This window comes from Abrus precatorius, unplaced genomic scaffold (genome assembly GCF_003935025.1).
Source record: "Abrus precatorius isolate BTA unplaced genomic scaffold, Abrus_2018 Scaffold11, whole genome shotgun sequence".
In the NCBI taxonomy this organism is placed as follows: Eukaryota; Viridiplantae; Streptophyta; class Magnoliopsida; order Fabales; family Fabaceae; genus Abrus; species Abrus precatorius.
Window position 1 is genome coordinate 19,886,531 of NW_020874303.1, and position 17,788 is coordinate 19,904,318.

At 34.3% G+C, this 17,788-nt stretch overlaps 3 protein-coding genes across 3 annotated transcripts; 2 read left to right on the forward strand and 1 right to left on the reverse strand.

Moving 5' to 3' along the window:
• The first annotated feature begins 251 nt into the window (after window positions 1-251).
• LOC113854835 (hexokinase-1-like) lies at window positions 252-5,374 on the forward strand. Its single transcript, XM_027486091.1, has 9 exons — window positions 252-687; window positions 1,508-1,658; window positions 1,742-1,924; window positions 2,244-2,318; window positions 2,511-2,666; window positions 2,794-2,892; window positions 2,969-3,099; window positions 4,121-4,202; window positions 4,548-5,374. The coding sequence occupies exons 1-9, from the start codon at window positions 416-418 to the stop codon at window positions 4,893-4,895; spliced, it is 1,497 nt and encodes a 498-aa protein (XP_027341892.1). The 5' UTR covers window positions 252-415; the 3' UTR covers window positions 4,896-5,374.
• LOC113854836 (probable 3-hydroxyisobutyrate dehydrogenase-like 1, mitochondrial) lies at window positions 4,089-7,097 on the reverse strand. The gene has a single exon (XM_027486092.1). The coding sequence runs from the start codon at window positions 7,039-7,041 to the stop codon at window positions 6,031-6,033; it is 1,011 nt and encodes a 336-aa protein (XP_027341893.1). The 5' UTR covers window positions 7,042-7,097; the 3' UTR covers window positions 4,089-6,030.
• A 3,922-nt stretch (window positions 7,098-11,019) lies between these two features.
• Window positions 11,020-13,246, forward strand: LOC113855113 (uncharacterized tRNA/rRNA methyltransferase slr0955). The gene has a single exon (XM_027486597.1). It carries the CDS (start codon window positions 11,197-11,199, stop codon window positions 12,868-12,870), a length of 1,674 nt encoding a protein of 557 aa, XP_027342398.1. The 5' UTR covers window positions 11,020-11,196; the 3' UTR covers window positions 12,871-13,246.
• Window positions 13,247-17,788: the final 4,542 nt, after the last annotated feature.

Consider the following 17,788-nt stretch of genomic DNA (forward strand, 5'->3'; position numbering starts at 1 on the left):
TATAAAAAGGATAATAAATATTATATTTTTTAACAAATTATTATATATACTTATTTTAAACACAGTCTTTAATAAAATCATTTTCTAACATTTTTTTTAATAAAAGAAAATGGATCAAATCAACGAAAACTTCCAAATTTGTTAGTCGATTATCTAATTTTCCATTTAACCCCACAGACAGTGAGACAGAGGTCAAAAAATTATTTGCCCCTTTTCATTATTATGTTTTAATATTTGGTGTCTCATCTTATTTCACCTCCCTGTCCTAACCCCAAACGCCACTGTCATTTTCTTACAATGCGCATCCATAAGAATCTCTGAGTTTCCCATCAAAATTCGGCCACACTCAATCTGGGCTCCCTTCATTACACCACAAAGTTTGCGACTTTGCGGGATTCGGATTGCGATTCTGCTGATGGGGAAGGTCGCGGTGGGAGCTGCGGTTGTTTGCGCCGCCGCCGTTTGTGCCGCGGCGGCGCTGGTGGTGCGCCACCGTATGATCAGTTCGAGGAAGTGGGCTCGCGCCATAGCCATACTGAAGGAGTTTGAGGAGAAGTGTGGGACCCCAATTGGGAAGCTTAGACAGGTGTGTGATGCCATGGATGTTGAGATGCATGCGGGTCTCGCATCTGAAGGTGGTAGCAAGCTCAATATGTTGATCAGTTATGTTGATAATCTCCCAACTGGGTCAGTAGATTTGTATTCTCTCTTTTTCTTTTCTCGTTGGTTAACTTCCTAATTTTATTATAAAAAAATGTGTTTTTTTTTTTTTTAAAATTAAAAAGAGAGAGATAATTGAAACACCCAAGGATTAGGATGTCCCGGATTTGTGGACTGTTTGTTTGTCCTGATCCCTGTAACGTTGATCTTGCTGTTTTTATTTGACATGTTTGATGAATCTCTATTTAACTTTTTTTTCCTGTATGTGTTGTTTATTTTGTGGTCTGATATGATGTAGTTGTCATCGGTTCAAAGTAAATTGGTTCAGTTGTAGTTGGCTTGTTTGTATTGTACCTTTTTGCCCCATTCTTAAACTGATTTATGTTTGTAATTCGGTCAATGTATCAATTGCCTTCATTGTGATCGTATTCTGGAATTGTTTTTTTTTTTTTTTTTGAAAGGAAAAAATGATTTGAGCTTCGTGTTCATTGCAATACCTGGTGATACTTAAAGCACGATTTGTTAGGTTTGATGGTTGACATTATCTCCTAGTGCTACATAATTTATATAATTAAAGTGGGAGGAATTTACTAGCAAACAATTCATGTAATAAAACTAAGCACTTGTTAATGGTTCAGTCCTACCGGATGATAATGGTTTATTCCTAAAGGATATTATTTTTTATGTATATATTATGTTGTGAAGAATCAGCAGTCCAGCTGCAAAGAGAGAAAGTATGTATGATTAAGTATTACATTGTATTCGCATTGATAACAAAAGTTCTATGAACTTATAACTCTTAAATATTTCTTCTTTAGAGTTATTCTTCATCTTCCATTATTTACAGCGATGAGGAGGGACTCTATTATGCACTGGATCTTGGTGGCACAAACTTCCGTGTCCTTCGTGTACATTTAGGTGGGAAAGAGAGAGGTGTTATCGGCCAGGAGTTTGATGAAGTTTCAATTCCTCCTCATTTGATGACTGGTTCTTCAGATGTAAGTGTGTTATGGGAAAATCTATCAGATTACTGAGGCGCTTAGTGCCTACAATTTGATATATATTCATTATGCTGTTGCAGGCATTATTTGATTTTATAGCAGCAGCTCTTGCAAAGTTTGTTGGCTCAGAACCTGAAGGTTTTCATCCTCCCCCTGGCAGACAAAGAGAACTGGGTTTTACATTCTCATTCCCAGTGAAGCAAACATCAATTGCATCTGGGACTCTAATAAAGTGGACTAAGGGTTTCAACATTGAAGATACAGTAATTCTTGTTACCTTGATTATGTTATATTCAACTTTATTTGTGTAGCCATTTGTTCTCCTTGTCATTTATCTCGACTATATACAAGTCTCTCTCTGTTTGATACACACAGTACCACACCATTGTTCTTATATTAAATTTTGTGAGTCCTGATATTACAATGTTTACCCCATTATGGATCAAAATTGTATCATTGCCATGTGATCTTTTTCAGTTTTCAGAGATAGAACTCTTTTCTACATGTTTTCTCCTTGTTTCTCAGCTATTATCTCACTGATCATGGTAATCTGACTGTTACTCCTTCATGGTTTGTTTGTAGGTCGGTGAAGATGTGGTGCGAGAACTAACCAAGTCCATGGAAAAAATTGGCCTTGATATGCGAGTTGCAGCTCTAGTCAGTCTCACTCTCCTCTCTTTAGGATTTCTTTATTTTTTATAGCCAGGATTTGAGCATGATGATTTCCAGTTTGTGTCTGACAGAATTTGGAGTTATAAGGTTTTATGGTGTCAGTTTTTATTTATTTATAGTTATTCTTGGTTGCTTAATATCTTTATGTGGAAATGCTAACTTGGTGATTTGATGTAGGTTAATGATACCATTGGAACATTAGCTGGAGGGAGATTCTACAATCAGGATGTCATTGCTGCTGTCATTCTTGGTACTGGGACAAATGCAGCATATGTAGAACGTGCACATGCTATTCCAAAATGGCACGGCCTTATACCAAAATCAGGAGAGATGGTAAGTAGGTTATGAATATTTGTGAAACCTAATATCTTGTGTGATAGAACTGTCTTTACTGTGATACTAAGGGGCTGGTGATGGTTAGCCAGTGGCAAAGCATGCTGATTACTTCTAAATATGATAGGTCATAAACATGGAGTGGGGTAATTTCCGATCATCACATCTTCCTCTAACAGAATATGATCAAGCTCTAGATGCTGACAGCTTAAACCCTGGAGAACAGGTAAAAATCATCTATTGTATTCATTTGTTTCAATGACCAATGTAACTTTGTAACATTCTTTCACTATTATTAACAGATTTTTGAGAAATTGATTTCTGGCATGTATTTGGGGGAAATTGTAAGGAGAGTTTTATTGAAGATGGCTGAAGAAGCTGACTTTTTTGGAGATACTGTTCCTCCCAAATTGAAAGTTCCTTTCATACTAAGGTAAGATAATTTATACCACAAAACAGCCACTTTTTTCTTGTCTTTCAGTGATACTTGTTTATGTTGCTCTCTGGCCTTTATTTGGAATTGTTTTATTCTTTGCATATCTACCTTGCCAATAATGATTCTGATACAATGCATGAAATACGCAGAAATCTGAGCAAAATAAGACGCATGCTTTACTCAGACTTCTTCTCATGGACAATTTTAGTGTCGTGTATTTAATTTTGATTGAGTATCGTTCCCTTCTTTTTCTTTTTCAAACTCATTTTTGAGGATTGCTTGATAATTGCTGTTGTTAATTGGTCACTACCTCCTTGCTTATATAAAATTAATATTTTTTATCATTATATATATGCACATGGGAGCTATTCGTGAAGTTTTAATATTAAAGCCAACAAAGGTTAAACTTTTCTCATTTATATATTGGAGCTTTAAAGTCAAGTTTGAGCTTGTTTGTTTATTAAAAAAAATGAGCTTGATTGAACATTTAATACATTGAACTTGAATAATTCACAAATAATTCAATTTAATTTACATCTCTAATGGAGGAAAGAAAGGTTTACTGTTTTTTATTCTGTGTAAGTAAATCATGGGGGAAATGGTGTGATTAAATATTTTCATCTTCGTTATTTATTCTAGGTAAAGCATGATGAATGAAACTGTTTTATACTGATAATATTATTCTCTTTGAAAATAAGCAATAATGGGAGGACCAGTAAGAACATATTCTTCTATTTTTTATTTTGGATTATCGGTGTTAATGTTCATCCAAAATTGGGGTGAAAGTTTTTGCAAAGAGTGGAATCCAAATGGTGGCCTCTTGTTTTCATTTGTTTCTTTGTATTCTCATACCAATAAACCATAAAAATGGTATTCATCGTTTTCATTTTTATTCCCTTATTTGTGCTGTGCTTATGCTACCTGTTTTGCCTTGTTGAGTTGTATAAATGTTCATTTCAACACTTTTTTTTTTTTTGTTGAATTAGCTCTTTCAGAGTTTTGACATCATTTTTATTAGGACACCTGACATGTCATCAATGCACCATGACACAACTTCAGATCTGAGAGTGGTTGGAATCAAATTGAAGGATATATTAGAGGTATGCTTGCTCTACTGACGGTGTAAATTGCTTTTCATCATCAATGCATCACGTCATCAATGCATGCTCTATTGAAGGATATAAGGTTTTTCATGTCTCACTTCATATAAATTGGGTTTTCTCAAATTAGATGCAAACTGTGGAAGGCTGGAAATTACAATGATAAACTAAACTACATATATTGTCTGTAATCTGTCGTTTAGAATAAAAGCATTCTGATTATGTTGAGGCTGTGATCTGTCATTTAAAATAAAAGCATTTTGATTATGTTAAATGCAATAAAAAATTGATGCGCCCCCAAAAGAAAAATTATATTGCTTCTCTAACTGCCTTCCATCTTGTCAGATCTCTAACACATCCCTAAAAATGAGGAAGATTGTTGTGGAACTCTGTGACATTGTTGCTACTCGTGGGGCTCGCCTTGCTGCTGCTGGTATTATGGGCATCCTCAAGAAAATAGGAAGAGACACAGTTAAGGTTGGGGAGAAGCAAAAGTCAGTGATAGCGTTGGATGGAGGATTGTTTGAACACTACACAGAATTCAGGGTTTGCTTGGAGAACACACTGAAGGAATTGCTGGGAGACGAGGCAGCTGACACCATTGTCATTGAGCATGCCAACGATGGCTCTGGCATTGGAGCAGCCCTCCTGGCAGCATCTCACTCCCAATATTTGGGAGTGGAGGAATCCTGAAGTTATTGCGGAGGTAAAGCCGTGTAATACTAGTTTCATTTTTTGCATAGGTAATAGATCAACAACACATTGAAGCAATGATGCCTTAGTTACTGGTCCTACAGACCATGTCCACCGTGGGGGTATCTACGAGGGCTGTCTTCTTTCTGCAACCTTGCAGCTCCTGTGCTGGTGACTGGGGCATTCATTATTTTGATTGCAGGGTTTGTTTCTCCAATGTTAAGGAATAATGTCAAGGATAAACTTAACTGTGAGTAGTCAACTTTTGCGGAATGTAGCCTGTTTTCAGCGGGAATAAATCAGGAGTTAATGTATTGACAAACAAGCCTAAAAGTTTTTTAATTCAAAGCTTTTATGAGTTATCAGTGAGGACTGAAGAGTTGTTGTTGACGATTGCATGCCTTACAAACCTTTATTTTGATTGTTCTGTCTGAAACACGACAAAGCTCGTTAATGTTAACTGTGATTACCTCTTCCAGAGCATTTTGGGCTACTTTTTTCTTTTCAGATGACTAGCATGGTTAACATATTTCACCATAGCGAGCTGTGTGAGAAGTAATGAAAATTGTCCTCTGCCATTGATGTTGGAAAACTAAAAATAAAATTTCAAATATATTTATGGTAGTTGCCACATTTGTAAGATACATCAATAAAATACCATGCGGTGGTAAGGACAGTTGTGTATTGTTCCTAAACGAAGGACGATCGTAAATGCACAATTGTTGACAGTTTCTATTTTATGAATAATTGCCGTACTAACGAAAAACTAAACTTTCCTGGAGTACGAATTATTGTACCAAGTCCTTAGCTACTTAAAGAGTAACTGGTTTTTATTACCATAAAAATAAAAGAAAAACCTTGTATGTGCAATTAAGTCGCAGTTAGAGCTTTGGTATTTATAATTTTTTGCAAAGATGTACGATTATTTTCTTAATTTGGAGCTGGAAAGAGATTACTAGACACTCAAGAGTGGGAGCATGTTTCATCGACACCTTAACATGGATAAAGTTAAAAACTAACAGTGCAAATTAAACAACTAAATTTTTATTACTCGATATCAAACATTAAAAAAACAGGGTGGATTGGATATGTAAAAATACATGATAGATCTCAATAGGAAATTGACCAAGACTTATCAGGGGTTAGAGGGAGCAAGAGAAACATTGTTGAGTCGCTCAAGAACCAAAAGAAGAGCCTGAGTGCCCAAGTTACCTTCACCGTGAGCCTTAAGCGACACATAAAGTTGTTGAGCAAGAGCCAACCCAGGCAAAGCAATACCCATATTCTCACACTCCTTCAAACAAATCCCCAAATCCTTAACAAAGTGGTTCACAAAAAACCCTGCTGCAAAATCCCTCTTCAGGATTCTCTTTCCGTACAAATCAAGCGACCTGGAACCGGCTGCACCGGTCGAAATCGCGTCCAAGTACAACTCCACGTCAAGCCCTGCCTTCTGCGCATACACCATCCCCTCCACCAACCCCACCATCGTAGAAGCTATCGTTATCTGATTCGCTAGCTTCGCGAATTGTCCCTTCCCACTCTCACCCATGTAGTTCACCTTCCCCATCTGAGAAAACAAGGGCTCCAGTCGCTTCATGGTCGCCTCGTCGCCGCCGCCGAAGATCGCTAGGGTTCCGTTCTTCGCGCCGCGGTCACCGCCGGAGACCGGGGCGTCGATTGATTGGCAGCCTTTGGCGGCTGCGGCGGCGGCGATTTCGACGGCGAGGGAGGGTTCCGACGTGGTCATGTCGACGAGGATGCCACCGGGACGGAGGCCGGCGAGAGCGCCGGAGGTTGGGTGGATGAGGACAGAGCGGACGTCGGAGGGGTAGCCGACGATGGAGAAAACGACGTCGGAGCGGGAGGCGACGGCCTGAGGGGAGGCGGCGAAGTGGGCCCCGAGGTCGATGAGGGGTTGGGCCTTGGAAGGGGTGCGGTTGAAGACCGTGAGAGTGTAGCCAGCCCGGATGAGGTGGGCGCACATGGACTGGCCCATGACGCCCGTGCCGATCCAGCCCACGCGAGTATTTGATGGGCTTATGGGCTCGGGGGTAGCCATGAAGCGCCGGACGAAGGAAGTGTTAGAGTGGCGGATACGGTGGTGGAGGGAGCGGAAACGAAGTAGCGGAGAGGGTTGTGGCATAGTCTCTCTTCTTTTGTTTGCCACATATATATTATTTTTTTCGTCCCCGATTATCCTGTTCTGCTGTTAACCTTAGTACAAAGGTTTTTGACCAAGGTGAAAGCTGAGAAGTATTATTTAAAATTAAAGTTTTTTAGATAATAATATCTATTCATTTTTACGGGAATTGTACTTGTAGAGTAAATTTTTAATTTTATAAATATAATATAAAACACATCAATATTGATCCATGTTACTTAAATTTTATCATTAGTAAATCAAAGTGAAGTTAAAATGAAAATGAGTAATGATGCGGGTCATTTTTTTAATTATGGTTATTTTAAAATCAAATTACAAGAATATTGTAAATTTGATAATGTTACCTGAATATGATTTTTTATAAAAATCACAACTAGCGTTTTATATGTCAGGTAAACAGAATTTCATGTTATCAAATGTAAAAATTGTAACTTACGAGTTACAAAAAGCAAAAGTATAATTATAAAAGTTGCAACATGTGATTTTTGACCAAATTAAATTAAAAAAATTATAAAATCACAAATAGTGATATTTAACCATGAAAGAAAGTAGAAATATTACTCTAAACTCGCCCACGACGACATTTGATCAAGGACAATAGTTTAAAAACAGTAAAAATCGCAACACAACTTGCGATTTTTAAGAAATGAGTCTATAAGTACGAAACTTTTTGTAGTCTTCGGCCATTTGTGGTTGCATACATATCTCTTTTTAGTTTCTGAGAATTTTGTGTTTTTGTATAAGGAAAAAATGAGTATTGTCATTGTTGTTTATTTCAATAGTGAGATTATACCAAATACGAGTGAAGGTGTAATTTTTACATGTGAGAAGCCAACGTGTATATATATTCCATACACCTATCATTTGAAGATTTAAAGTATTGGCTCGATCAATATATTGAAGTTTCACTTTCGAAAATAGTAGAAAGTGTTATGTAACGATGTTCAGTATTAATATTTAGCAGTTTTATGCAATATTATACAATTTCTATAACAAACAATGATAATATTCAACAAATGTTTTAGATACATGAGCAACGTCATCCTCCAAGTGATACCATTGAATTGTATGTTGTTTTCAAAAATAACGCTTGAAGAAGAATATGTAGGGACCATGCTACACACAGAGATAGAATGGGAACAGAACAATAGTGAAAGTGATGACAACGATTTTGAATGTGAACATGGAAGTGAGGAAAGCCATAAATATTCTGATGATGATGAAGAGGAGGAGGAGCCTCATCTGGTTGGTCTACATCCATATGGAGAGCCACCATTCATGCTTGATTTAGATGTTAATGCTATGACTATTTTTGAGTTTCCAGAGTATATAAATTTAGGTATGTGTATTTTATAAATATGTCAGTGAAATTAATTATAGTTTTGTTAATTAGTTTATGTTCGATATTGGTAGGTAACACTGAGATAGATGGTGAATTATATGTTAAAAGACAATTCAGTGACAAATAAGTTATTATTCAAACAGTAAAGCATTACAGTATATCCAAAGGAGTGAACTACAAAATATTCGAGTCAGAAACAAATACATTTTATTGCAAATGTGTAAGGTATGACTTAGATTGTAAGTGGCTTCTTCGAGCTAGTTTCAGTAAGAATGAGTATTTTTGAAAAATTCAAAAATATAACATTCCACACACTTGTACTTTTGGAATTATTTCTTAATATCATAGAAAGTTGAATACAAACACAATTGTAGAATATATCAAGCCAATAGTAGAATCTGATCCTTCTTTTAAAATTAAAGTAGTGATTGGAGAACTTCAGTCTTGATTTGGGTATAAAATAAGTTATCGAAAAGCGTAGTTGACAAAACAAAAGGTAATCGAAAAAGTATTTGGTGAGCGGAAAGCATCATTTGAAGCTTTGCCCCAATGGTGCGTAGCAATGGGTGATGTTGTTTCAGGTTTGGTTGTGAAATTAGATGCTGCATAGGCTTATCGCAATGATGAATTGAATCCCAATGTTCAAATATTTCGTCGAGTGTTTTGGAGTTTTGGTCCATGCATTAAAGCATTATGCCATTGCAAGTCAGTTGTGCAGGTTGATGGGACATATTTATATAGTAAATATAAAGGAGTTCTACTAGTTACTATTACACAAGATGGAAATCAGAATATACTGCCAATTGTATTTGCTATTGTTGAGGGTGAGACAGCAGATGCTTAGAGTTTTTTTTTTTTTGAAAATTTACAAAGATATGTTGTAACTAAAGATGATGTTGGCCTGATTTTTGATTCAATTATAGTAACAATAAGAAGAAATAATGGTCAGTAGAAACCTCTAAGAACATTCTACATGTATTGTATCAGGCACATAACTGCAAATTTATTGGGAAGATTCAAGGCTCATTACCTATTACAAATAATACAAAAAACTTTGATAAAAATAAACCTACATAATTACTATTCAACATGTTAATTATATAAAATGCAATAAATAATTTCTTGGGAATTTAATTTTATTAATTATTCAAATTACAATTTTAACAAAACTCAATCGACTAATTAGAGAAAATAATATTATTTTCAATCAAAAAATTCAACAATGTTGTTATAATTTATTTTAAATTAATTCTCTCTTATTTTTTTTATAATAAATTTTGCATGCAAGTTAGTAATTACCAAATAATTCATTTACAAATTATAATTGATATACAATTATATTCAATTACTACTTTATAATAGTTTTTACAAACATTACTAAATATACATTCAAAATATCGAAAAAAATAATAAATAAAATAAAAAATTACAGAATATCTACAAATTATACATATTAAATAAATAAAATAAAATAAAATAATACAAACTTGCATTTTGATTTTGAATTTGTTCTAAAATATGCTTCCTTGAATCAATTGTTGAGTCCCTGACCATTTTTTTCTTAAATTCTAACTCATGAATATAAAAAAATTTTGTCAATTTTTTGAAAATTTTCTTTTTTTTTAAAATACTCTCTCTCTTGTCCTACTTCTTCTTCTTCTCCAGAATGCTTCTTCTTCACTTAAAAAATACTCTCTCGCGCATGCAACAAGAATTAGACCTGATATATATAGGCAAAAAAAAATGCATAGAAATTTTAGAATTTTCCCCTCAATAGTTATTCTGCATGCTTGAATAGTGTTCAAAACTCGCAAATTGCAAGTTTACAGGTTTCAGACCTGTTCCTGCCACTTCCTGCATGCATGCCAAGAGGTCAAAACTCGCAAGTCATGAGTTTGCCTTAATTCAGGTTCTAAACGACGCGATATCACTTGTAGCAGCCGGACAACGTGATAAAAAATCATCATATGCGATTTTCTAGTAAATTTTGATCCAATTTTGACAAATTTAATATTCTACCATGCTAAAAACCACAAATAGCGCTTTTATAACAATACATGCCATTTTCTTTATAATTTTGATCCACTGCTATTTTACTATTCACATTAAATTGTTATTTACATTTTTTGGAAAACTATATTATTATAAATATACTAAATAAGTCATATTTCTATATTTTATCTTACTGAATCTAATATTAAAATAACTTTTCTTAATGAGGCTCTTATAATAAAATTTTATAAAAGTTTTTCTAGTTGAAAAGAAGAGAGAGAGAGAGAAATTATCAATAAAATAAACGATGTAATAAAAAAATTACATGTATATAATTATTCAATAAAAAGTACTATTTTGACCTTGTGATGAACGCAATAATATATTCTGATTTTTTTTCTACAATATGTAAATCTTGAAGGAATACAGTGTTAAAAAATTCCATGTCAAACACTTTTATTATAATGGAATAGAACTAACCTTTAGCATAATAATTTTTAACAATTTGTGAATAATTTGTACATCGGATTGTTTTGTTGCATTGATAGCTGTAGAGTCATCACCGCAAATCCATAATGTTAAAATTATCATTAAAGGCCCCAAAAACAAAAAATATTATCAGAATCCGATAACAAACCGCTGTTGTGTCTGAAAGATGCCCTAATTTCACAATTCAATTCAATGGAAAGAGGATAAGGTATTTTACGGTAGTTCTCAAACTCGCTTATTCCCAGTTCACGTGGTTGTTTCTTCCTTAATCCATTTTATCAAAATTTGAAATTTCGGAGTTCTCTACTGCCTCAATGTACACCAATATCTCCAAAGCCCACGCATTTCCTCTGGCCGCTAAAATCTCTTCGCAACCTAGATGCTTCAACTCAATCCCCACCCTAAAAAACCAATCTTTACCATTTTCTTTTTGTCAAAAACGCATTTTAAAGAACCCCACTTCACTCTGGGCCAGGTATAAATTTGGAACATCGGAAATTGGAAAATTAGCAAGTCCACGAGGGTTGATGCTACAAATTGCTAGGAGATACTGCAGTCACAGAAGTGCTGAGAAGCGAAATCCTTGGTTAGTTGTAGCTAACGAATTCGAGGAAAGAAAGGTGGTGGAAAAAGCGAAGACGACTAAGATTGGTAGCTTTACTAAGAGGGTGAATGGTAAGTCCTCTTGGGAACAATCCATTGAAAGGTTAGAGAAAGCAACAGTTCCAGAATATAAGTTGGGACCATCATCAGCTTCAACATTTTCTATGAAAGGTGGTGTTTCAGCTGCTGCAAGTGAGGAAAAGAAGAGTGGATCCGTTGAGAAAGTGAGAGAGAATAGAAGTGATTATGGTAGCAGGTATGGGAAGTTTGATGGTGGTGGTGATGATGAAGAAGAAGGAGTTGTTGATGATGAAATGGAGGAGGGTGTTGATGATCCAAGGTGGGATAACATAAAGAATAGGGTCAAGGGGATGGTGGGGGCAAAAGTTGGATTTGAAAGACCTGAGTTTCGAAGATGGAGTAAGCAGGAAAATTGGGGTAGAAAGACATGGAAAGAGGCCACTGAATCCACTGTTCCCAGGATTGTTGGAGAGGGAATCTATGGGGTTGGTCCAGTTTTGGCTGCTTTGTCTGCGGGTCGAAGGGAATTCTTCGCATTGTATGTGCAAGAGGGATTGGATTTTAGTAGCAACAATAGGAAGAAGAAGGACAAGAAAGGGTTTGAGAAGGTTCTAAAGATTGCTGAAAAGCTTGGCTTGACTATAAAAGAAGCATCAAAACATGATCTGAATATGGTGGCTGATAACCGTCCCCATCAGGGTTTGGTTTTAGATGTTTCGCCACTAGAGATGGTGAAAATAAAGGAACTGGACCCTGTTTCTGTTGAGGAAGGGCAGGGTTCCCTTTGGGTAGCCTTGGATGAGGTTACCGATCCTCAGAATTTGGGGGCAATAATTAGGTCTGCATACTTTTTTGGAGCTTCTGGAGTGGTGTTATGTGCCAAGAATTCAGCCCCATTGAGTGGTGTTGTGAGCAAAGCAAGTGCGGGCTCGCTTGAATTAATGGAACTTAGATATTGCAAGAATATGATGCAATTCTTAGTGTCTTCAGCTGAAAATGGTTGGCGAGTTCTTGGAGGCTCTGTCTCCTCCAAAGCTATTTCTTTGAACGAGGTTGTGCCTGGTCCTCCAACTATTCTTGTTTTGGGCAGTGAGGGCACTGGTTTGAGGCCACTGGTGGAGAGATCATGTACTCAGTTAGTTAGGATTCATGGCAACATTCCTTTGGACCTAAGTAATAGTGAATTGGACAGTGAAAGTAGTGGTTTAAATTGTGAGAGCTCTGGCAAAGAGTTCTTGTCATTTTTGGCTGTGGAAAGCTTAAATGTTAGTGTTGCGGCAGGTGTGCTTCTTCACCACTTGATTGGCAAAATGTTAGTAGATTCATTGCCAGAGGAGCATAAACATGTTGACATGTCTGAGTGAGACTGCAATGCCTCCATTTATTAAGTCTGCACTCACTTAATGTCCATTGATGGAGTGCTGTTTTATTTTTTTAATACGTTGTAGTTTCTCCTTATCATTTGATCACAATCATATTTACAATCATGTTGGCAAGTTAGTCTGTCCAGCACTGGAGTCAATTCACAATTTTGACTGCAATTTTAATTGAGGACTAAATATATGCGACACCATTATTCAAATCAAAGAGAATTGATCACTTAAATTGAGAGTTGAGGCTTCTTGTAGTTATCACATTGAACTTGTCTCAGTTTATGGATTTATATTATTTTTAACTTGCTTTGTATTGCTTTAAGTTTCAGATGTGATTTTTTCATTATAACTCGGTTTTATAACTTTTGAAAATCGAAAATAATCATTGCTTTTTATTGTTATAGTTTTTTGGTGGTTACCTGTTACTGTGTCTATGCACTGAAGTTTATGCGATGCTTGTTTCTTGTCCTGAATTTTGTCCATTGCTTCGATACAACATGGAATTGATGTCTACTTATTATCCTAAGTCCTAACTATGCTTTGGCTGAATCCCTATGACTCCATGTCAACTGACTACATGTAACGGGTTCTAATTGCATTCTGTTTGTTCAGCTTGTGTTCATCAAATATACATTAGCCGTCTTATTTCTGCTTCAAGTTTGAAGCTCTGAAGGACTAGTACTTAAGACATGTTATTACTTTCTACTTTCTGCTTCGGGTGCATTCTTCATAATGTTTAAAAAATGTACCCCTCTCATTCTTTATTGAATGCTGTAAAATACGGTGATGGTCAGTAAAAGTGACTTACAGATTAAAGTTTCAGACATGCTCACACCCCCTACATGCCTCACCATTCCTAGTGGTTCCTGAGCTCAGTCCACCACTAATCAGAGCATGCGGCTTCAAGGTTATGTTGTGTGTTATTGGTGAATGGGGAGGTATCTCAATATGGTGGTTGATGACTATAACCATGCAGTTGCAGTTCCAGTAGATCAAACTTTAGAATACACATTTTCCCTTGCATCTCAAGGTTCTGCAAGTGATGAACAGTTGTATAAATTACCTGATAAAATTTCCATGATTAGGGAAATGGTTGATTCAGAATTCTCTACAGAAGATACATAATTTCGTTTTTTCTTGAAAAAAATTTATGCACCCCATATTTCATTGTTGATTCATCACTCTTGCAAGCAGTGTATGATTGGAAACATTCTTGCACACTCTTCTGTTTACTATTACATCTGACAAATTAATCATAGTGAATCTTGATATTCTGTGTGATCTGAAGATGGTGTATTTCTGTATTTGTACACTACAAGTCTACAACCAATAGTTAATTGATTCATTGCATGCTCCCTTCCAAGAATTGTAAGACGGTCTCCTGTTTTGTGTTAAATTTGAGAAATTCATCATTTATAATAATGTTGATTGGTGGTATTTTGGAAAGACAACATTTAAGATATAGGAATGGTAACATAAATATGATTGAAACATTACCAATTTTCATTCGTGAATATCTTCTGCATGTCTTGAGCAGGGCCATTTAGTATTACCACCAAGCTGAGTTTACACTTCGTAAACATTAAGCTTCTGCTCCATCAAGATGAGGGACCGGTTTTTTGTTGCTTCTGGTTGTTGCTTACCTGTCAGCAGCTATGGCCATTTAGTTATACCATTTCTTATGATTGTTTCATGTTACAAAAATGTTGATATTGTTTGTCAACCAAAATTTTGGTCATATTCCTTGATTGGGAGAGATTTGGGGGTGTTTGTGTACGCAATATTGTGCAAGCTTATAAAACATGGTGGCAGTTGATCAAAACCAAAAGAAATACACGTGCATGCACGCACACGCATGCCAGAAAAATCTTTAGGGGATAAGATGATAGACAGCAGGGACAAGATAACGACATTCCCTGTTCAATTGCCTCATTATTCAATAATATGGACAGAGGAGCAACACAGTGGAAAAGTACCCTCCTAATACGGATGTTTTGTTTCTTTCCAGAGTGTATGCTTTCTTTGCTCCCCATTAATTTCATTTGGCCCTGATATTTCTGTAGTTTCATGATCATAATTTGCAGTTACAAGTGTTCAATGAATATGGAAGTGAAGCAAGTTTTCTGTAATTCTTTTACAACATTTTACTTTTAAAAGTTGAGGCGAATGCCTCTTAACCTGTCACAATCCCACCAGAAGGTAGGAAAAAATCATTGTTTCTAGTAATACCATTGAGGTCTGATTGTTGCTGAGTTAGCAAAAATCTGTCAGTGTATTTACAATATATAAAATCTAAAATTGCAACTTGTAGTACTGATATTTCAGCGTCTCAATGTTAGTATTTTATCCTTTGATTTTATCTCCCATCTAATATATTTCTTTTTAACTTCAATCATAATAATTCAATTTTCAAGTGAACGAGTGTTTAGTCCTTAATTCTTTAAAAGTAACTCAAGTAAATAAGCATAAATACATAAATAATAAATTGTCAACAACTCATTTTTTCCTTCTTTCCACATTTTGGGTAAAATCATCTGCAATCTACATCTAAATTAGATAATCTCAGCCAAATCACTATTTAATGGAGAATATGTTGTGAAAATCTTACCGCTCTGACTTAATATTACTACCTGTTAATGAGATAAATATTTTGCATGGAGAGTTTTGTTTTAGTTATATAAGAATAGTACTTTCTTTTCCTTATAAAAAATAATTTCAAACATCTGGGCAAGGTGTTGGTTTATGCCAAGTTATTTATAATGTCAAGAAAAGAAGGGTAGGTTAGAATTTTTTTCTTAATCATAAGTTGCAAATCACGCCATAGAAAATGTTGGCAATAAATTGCAATGGGCCACACGATGAGTGGTATTCCATTAGAACATGGAAAGCAATAGCTGGCAATACACCAATACCATGTGAATAAGGTGGGGGCAGTTTACACATGGAAAGAAACAGCATCTCTTACTGATCCATCCTTCATCTCCCTTCAAGCTTACACAAACGATCAGTGTTAAGGCTTCAGTTGTGTGTCCCTCTGATCAATGCTTCGTTTATCATATTTAACATTGGACAAAAAGCTACCATTTCATTCTAATAATCAATGCTGCATTGTTTCAGTTGTAATCTTCGATTTTTTTTCTCTCCATTGATTTTTGAATAGAAGCATGCTTCACGGATTCCCACCAGTGCATTCTTGGAACCAATTAGGAGATTTGATCTCTTTTTTTTTTTTTTTTTTTCTAGTTTCAATATTAAATTCCGTAATTGAGGGAAACTGTAACCATTTGTCTTTTTAAAGAACTTTATGATTATGCGCTGAACGTGTATGTATACACACACCAATGACATCTAGTTACAGTAGCAACTTTGTATCTTCTCTGGACTATACAAAGGTAGTGTGAAATAGTTATCAACTTTTTTTATATATAATAAAATAGATAGCAACTTTACAAGCTATTACCCGCTAAATTATAAAGTTGCATGTAAGTAATAATAACTGAAAAGTGATAAAGCGAAGGGTGTTATTATTGATTAATTTTTGTCGCAGTTGAATGTCTCTGAAAAGTGACATTGGAAAAAAGATTCGGATCCTAAGAAAGGCACCTTCCTTCTTTATTCCTTTCTTTCGTTCTTAGGTGACTCCGAATAAGCACGTGACAGCTTGCATGCTGCCATTCTCTCCAACCTATCAATAACCACCAATCCAACGGTCTGTTCCTTCCTCATCGTTATTTTTACTTTCCTAAACACCAAATTTTTAAATTAAAAAACATCTCCAATTTTTAATACTAAACAGCAACAACTTATATAAAACAGAAATATTATTTTTCATCAGAAAATATCTTATCAAGAAAGTCAAAATAATTGGTTTTAATCAAAATTAGAAAGGATGTTTCAAAGAATATTCCTATTAAATGCTTCCATTACGTTTTGTAACTCAAATCTTGTTAAAAAAATATCATCCCAGGTTTAAATTTGTTTATAATATGATTAAATTTTGAGTTTTTATTTTATTGTTTATTTTTAAATATCATACATTACTCTTCATAATCTTTTATTGTGCTTTTTAATCTAATTTATTAAGTATCATTTTTTATAATTTTTTATTCCTCAAATATTAATATTGTTCATTTAATTCTTATTAATTTTTATATATACTATAAAATTGAGTATTCATTTCAAAATAAAATCATTTTATAAATTATTCGTTTTCCCTTAAATTACGTAACTTCACATGATATAGAATTGTACTTTTTTTTATTTCCTTTAAATAATACCACACAATTTAAATTTTATTTTATTTAAACTGTGATAGAATATATCAAATTAAATATATATTTTTAATTTAAATTAAAATTTAATATTATTGTAGTCTTCATTTTCATCATTTCGAAATTAAATCTTATTTTTAAATTTAATACATATATTAATAACTGTGGCATTTTGCTATTGAATTAATTATTTAATAATTTTTCTTAAATTTTAAATTTTTATCTAATATAATAAAATATGTACTATTAATAATAAAAATTTTATTATTTAAATAAATTTATTGAATTTAAATTTATTTTCATAATACACAATAATTTTTTTAATTTTTTAAAATGTTACTATAATAATTAGAAGAGTCAATGAAGAAATTGATTATATTAAAAGAAAAGAAAATAAGCAAAAATGATACTTAAGGACAGAATAAGTAGAAAATTAATAAAACACATAAAAGGAAATTTGTTTATAAAAAGTAAATTTAAATTTCTTAAAAGTAAAAAAAATTGTAATATTTAGAAAAAGTAAAAAAAAAAAAAAAGATCGATAGTATTCTTATCCTAGATATATCGGATTGGTTTGAATAAAAGAAATATTTGAACGTCTTGACGCCATATTGAATTTAAAAATAAAAGGAATACTA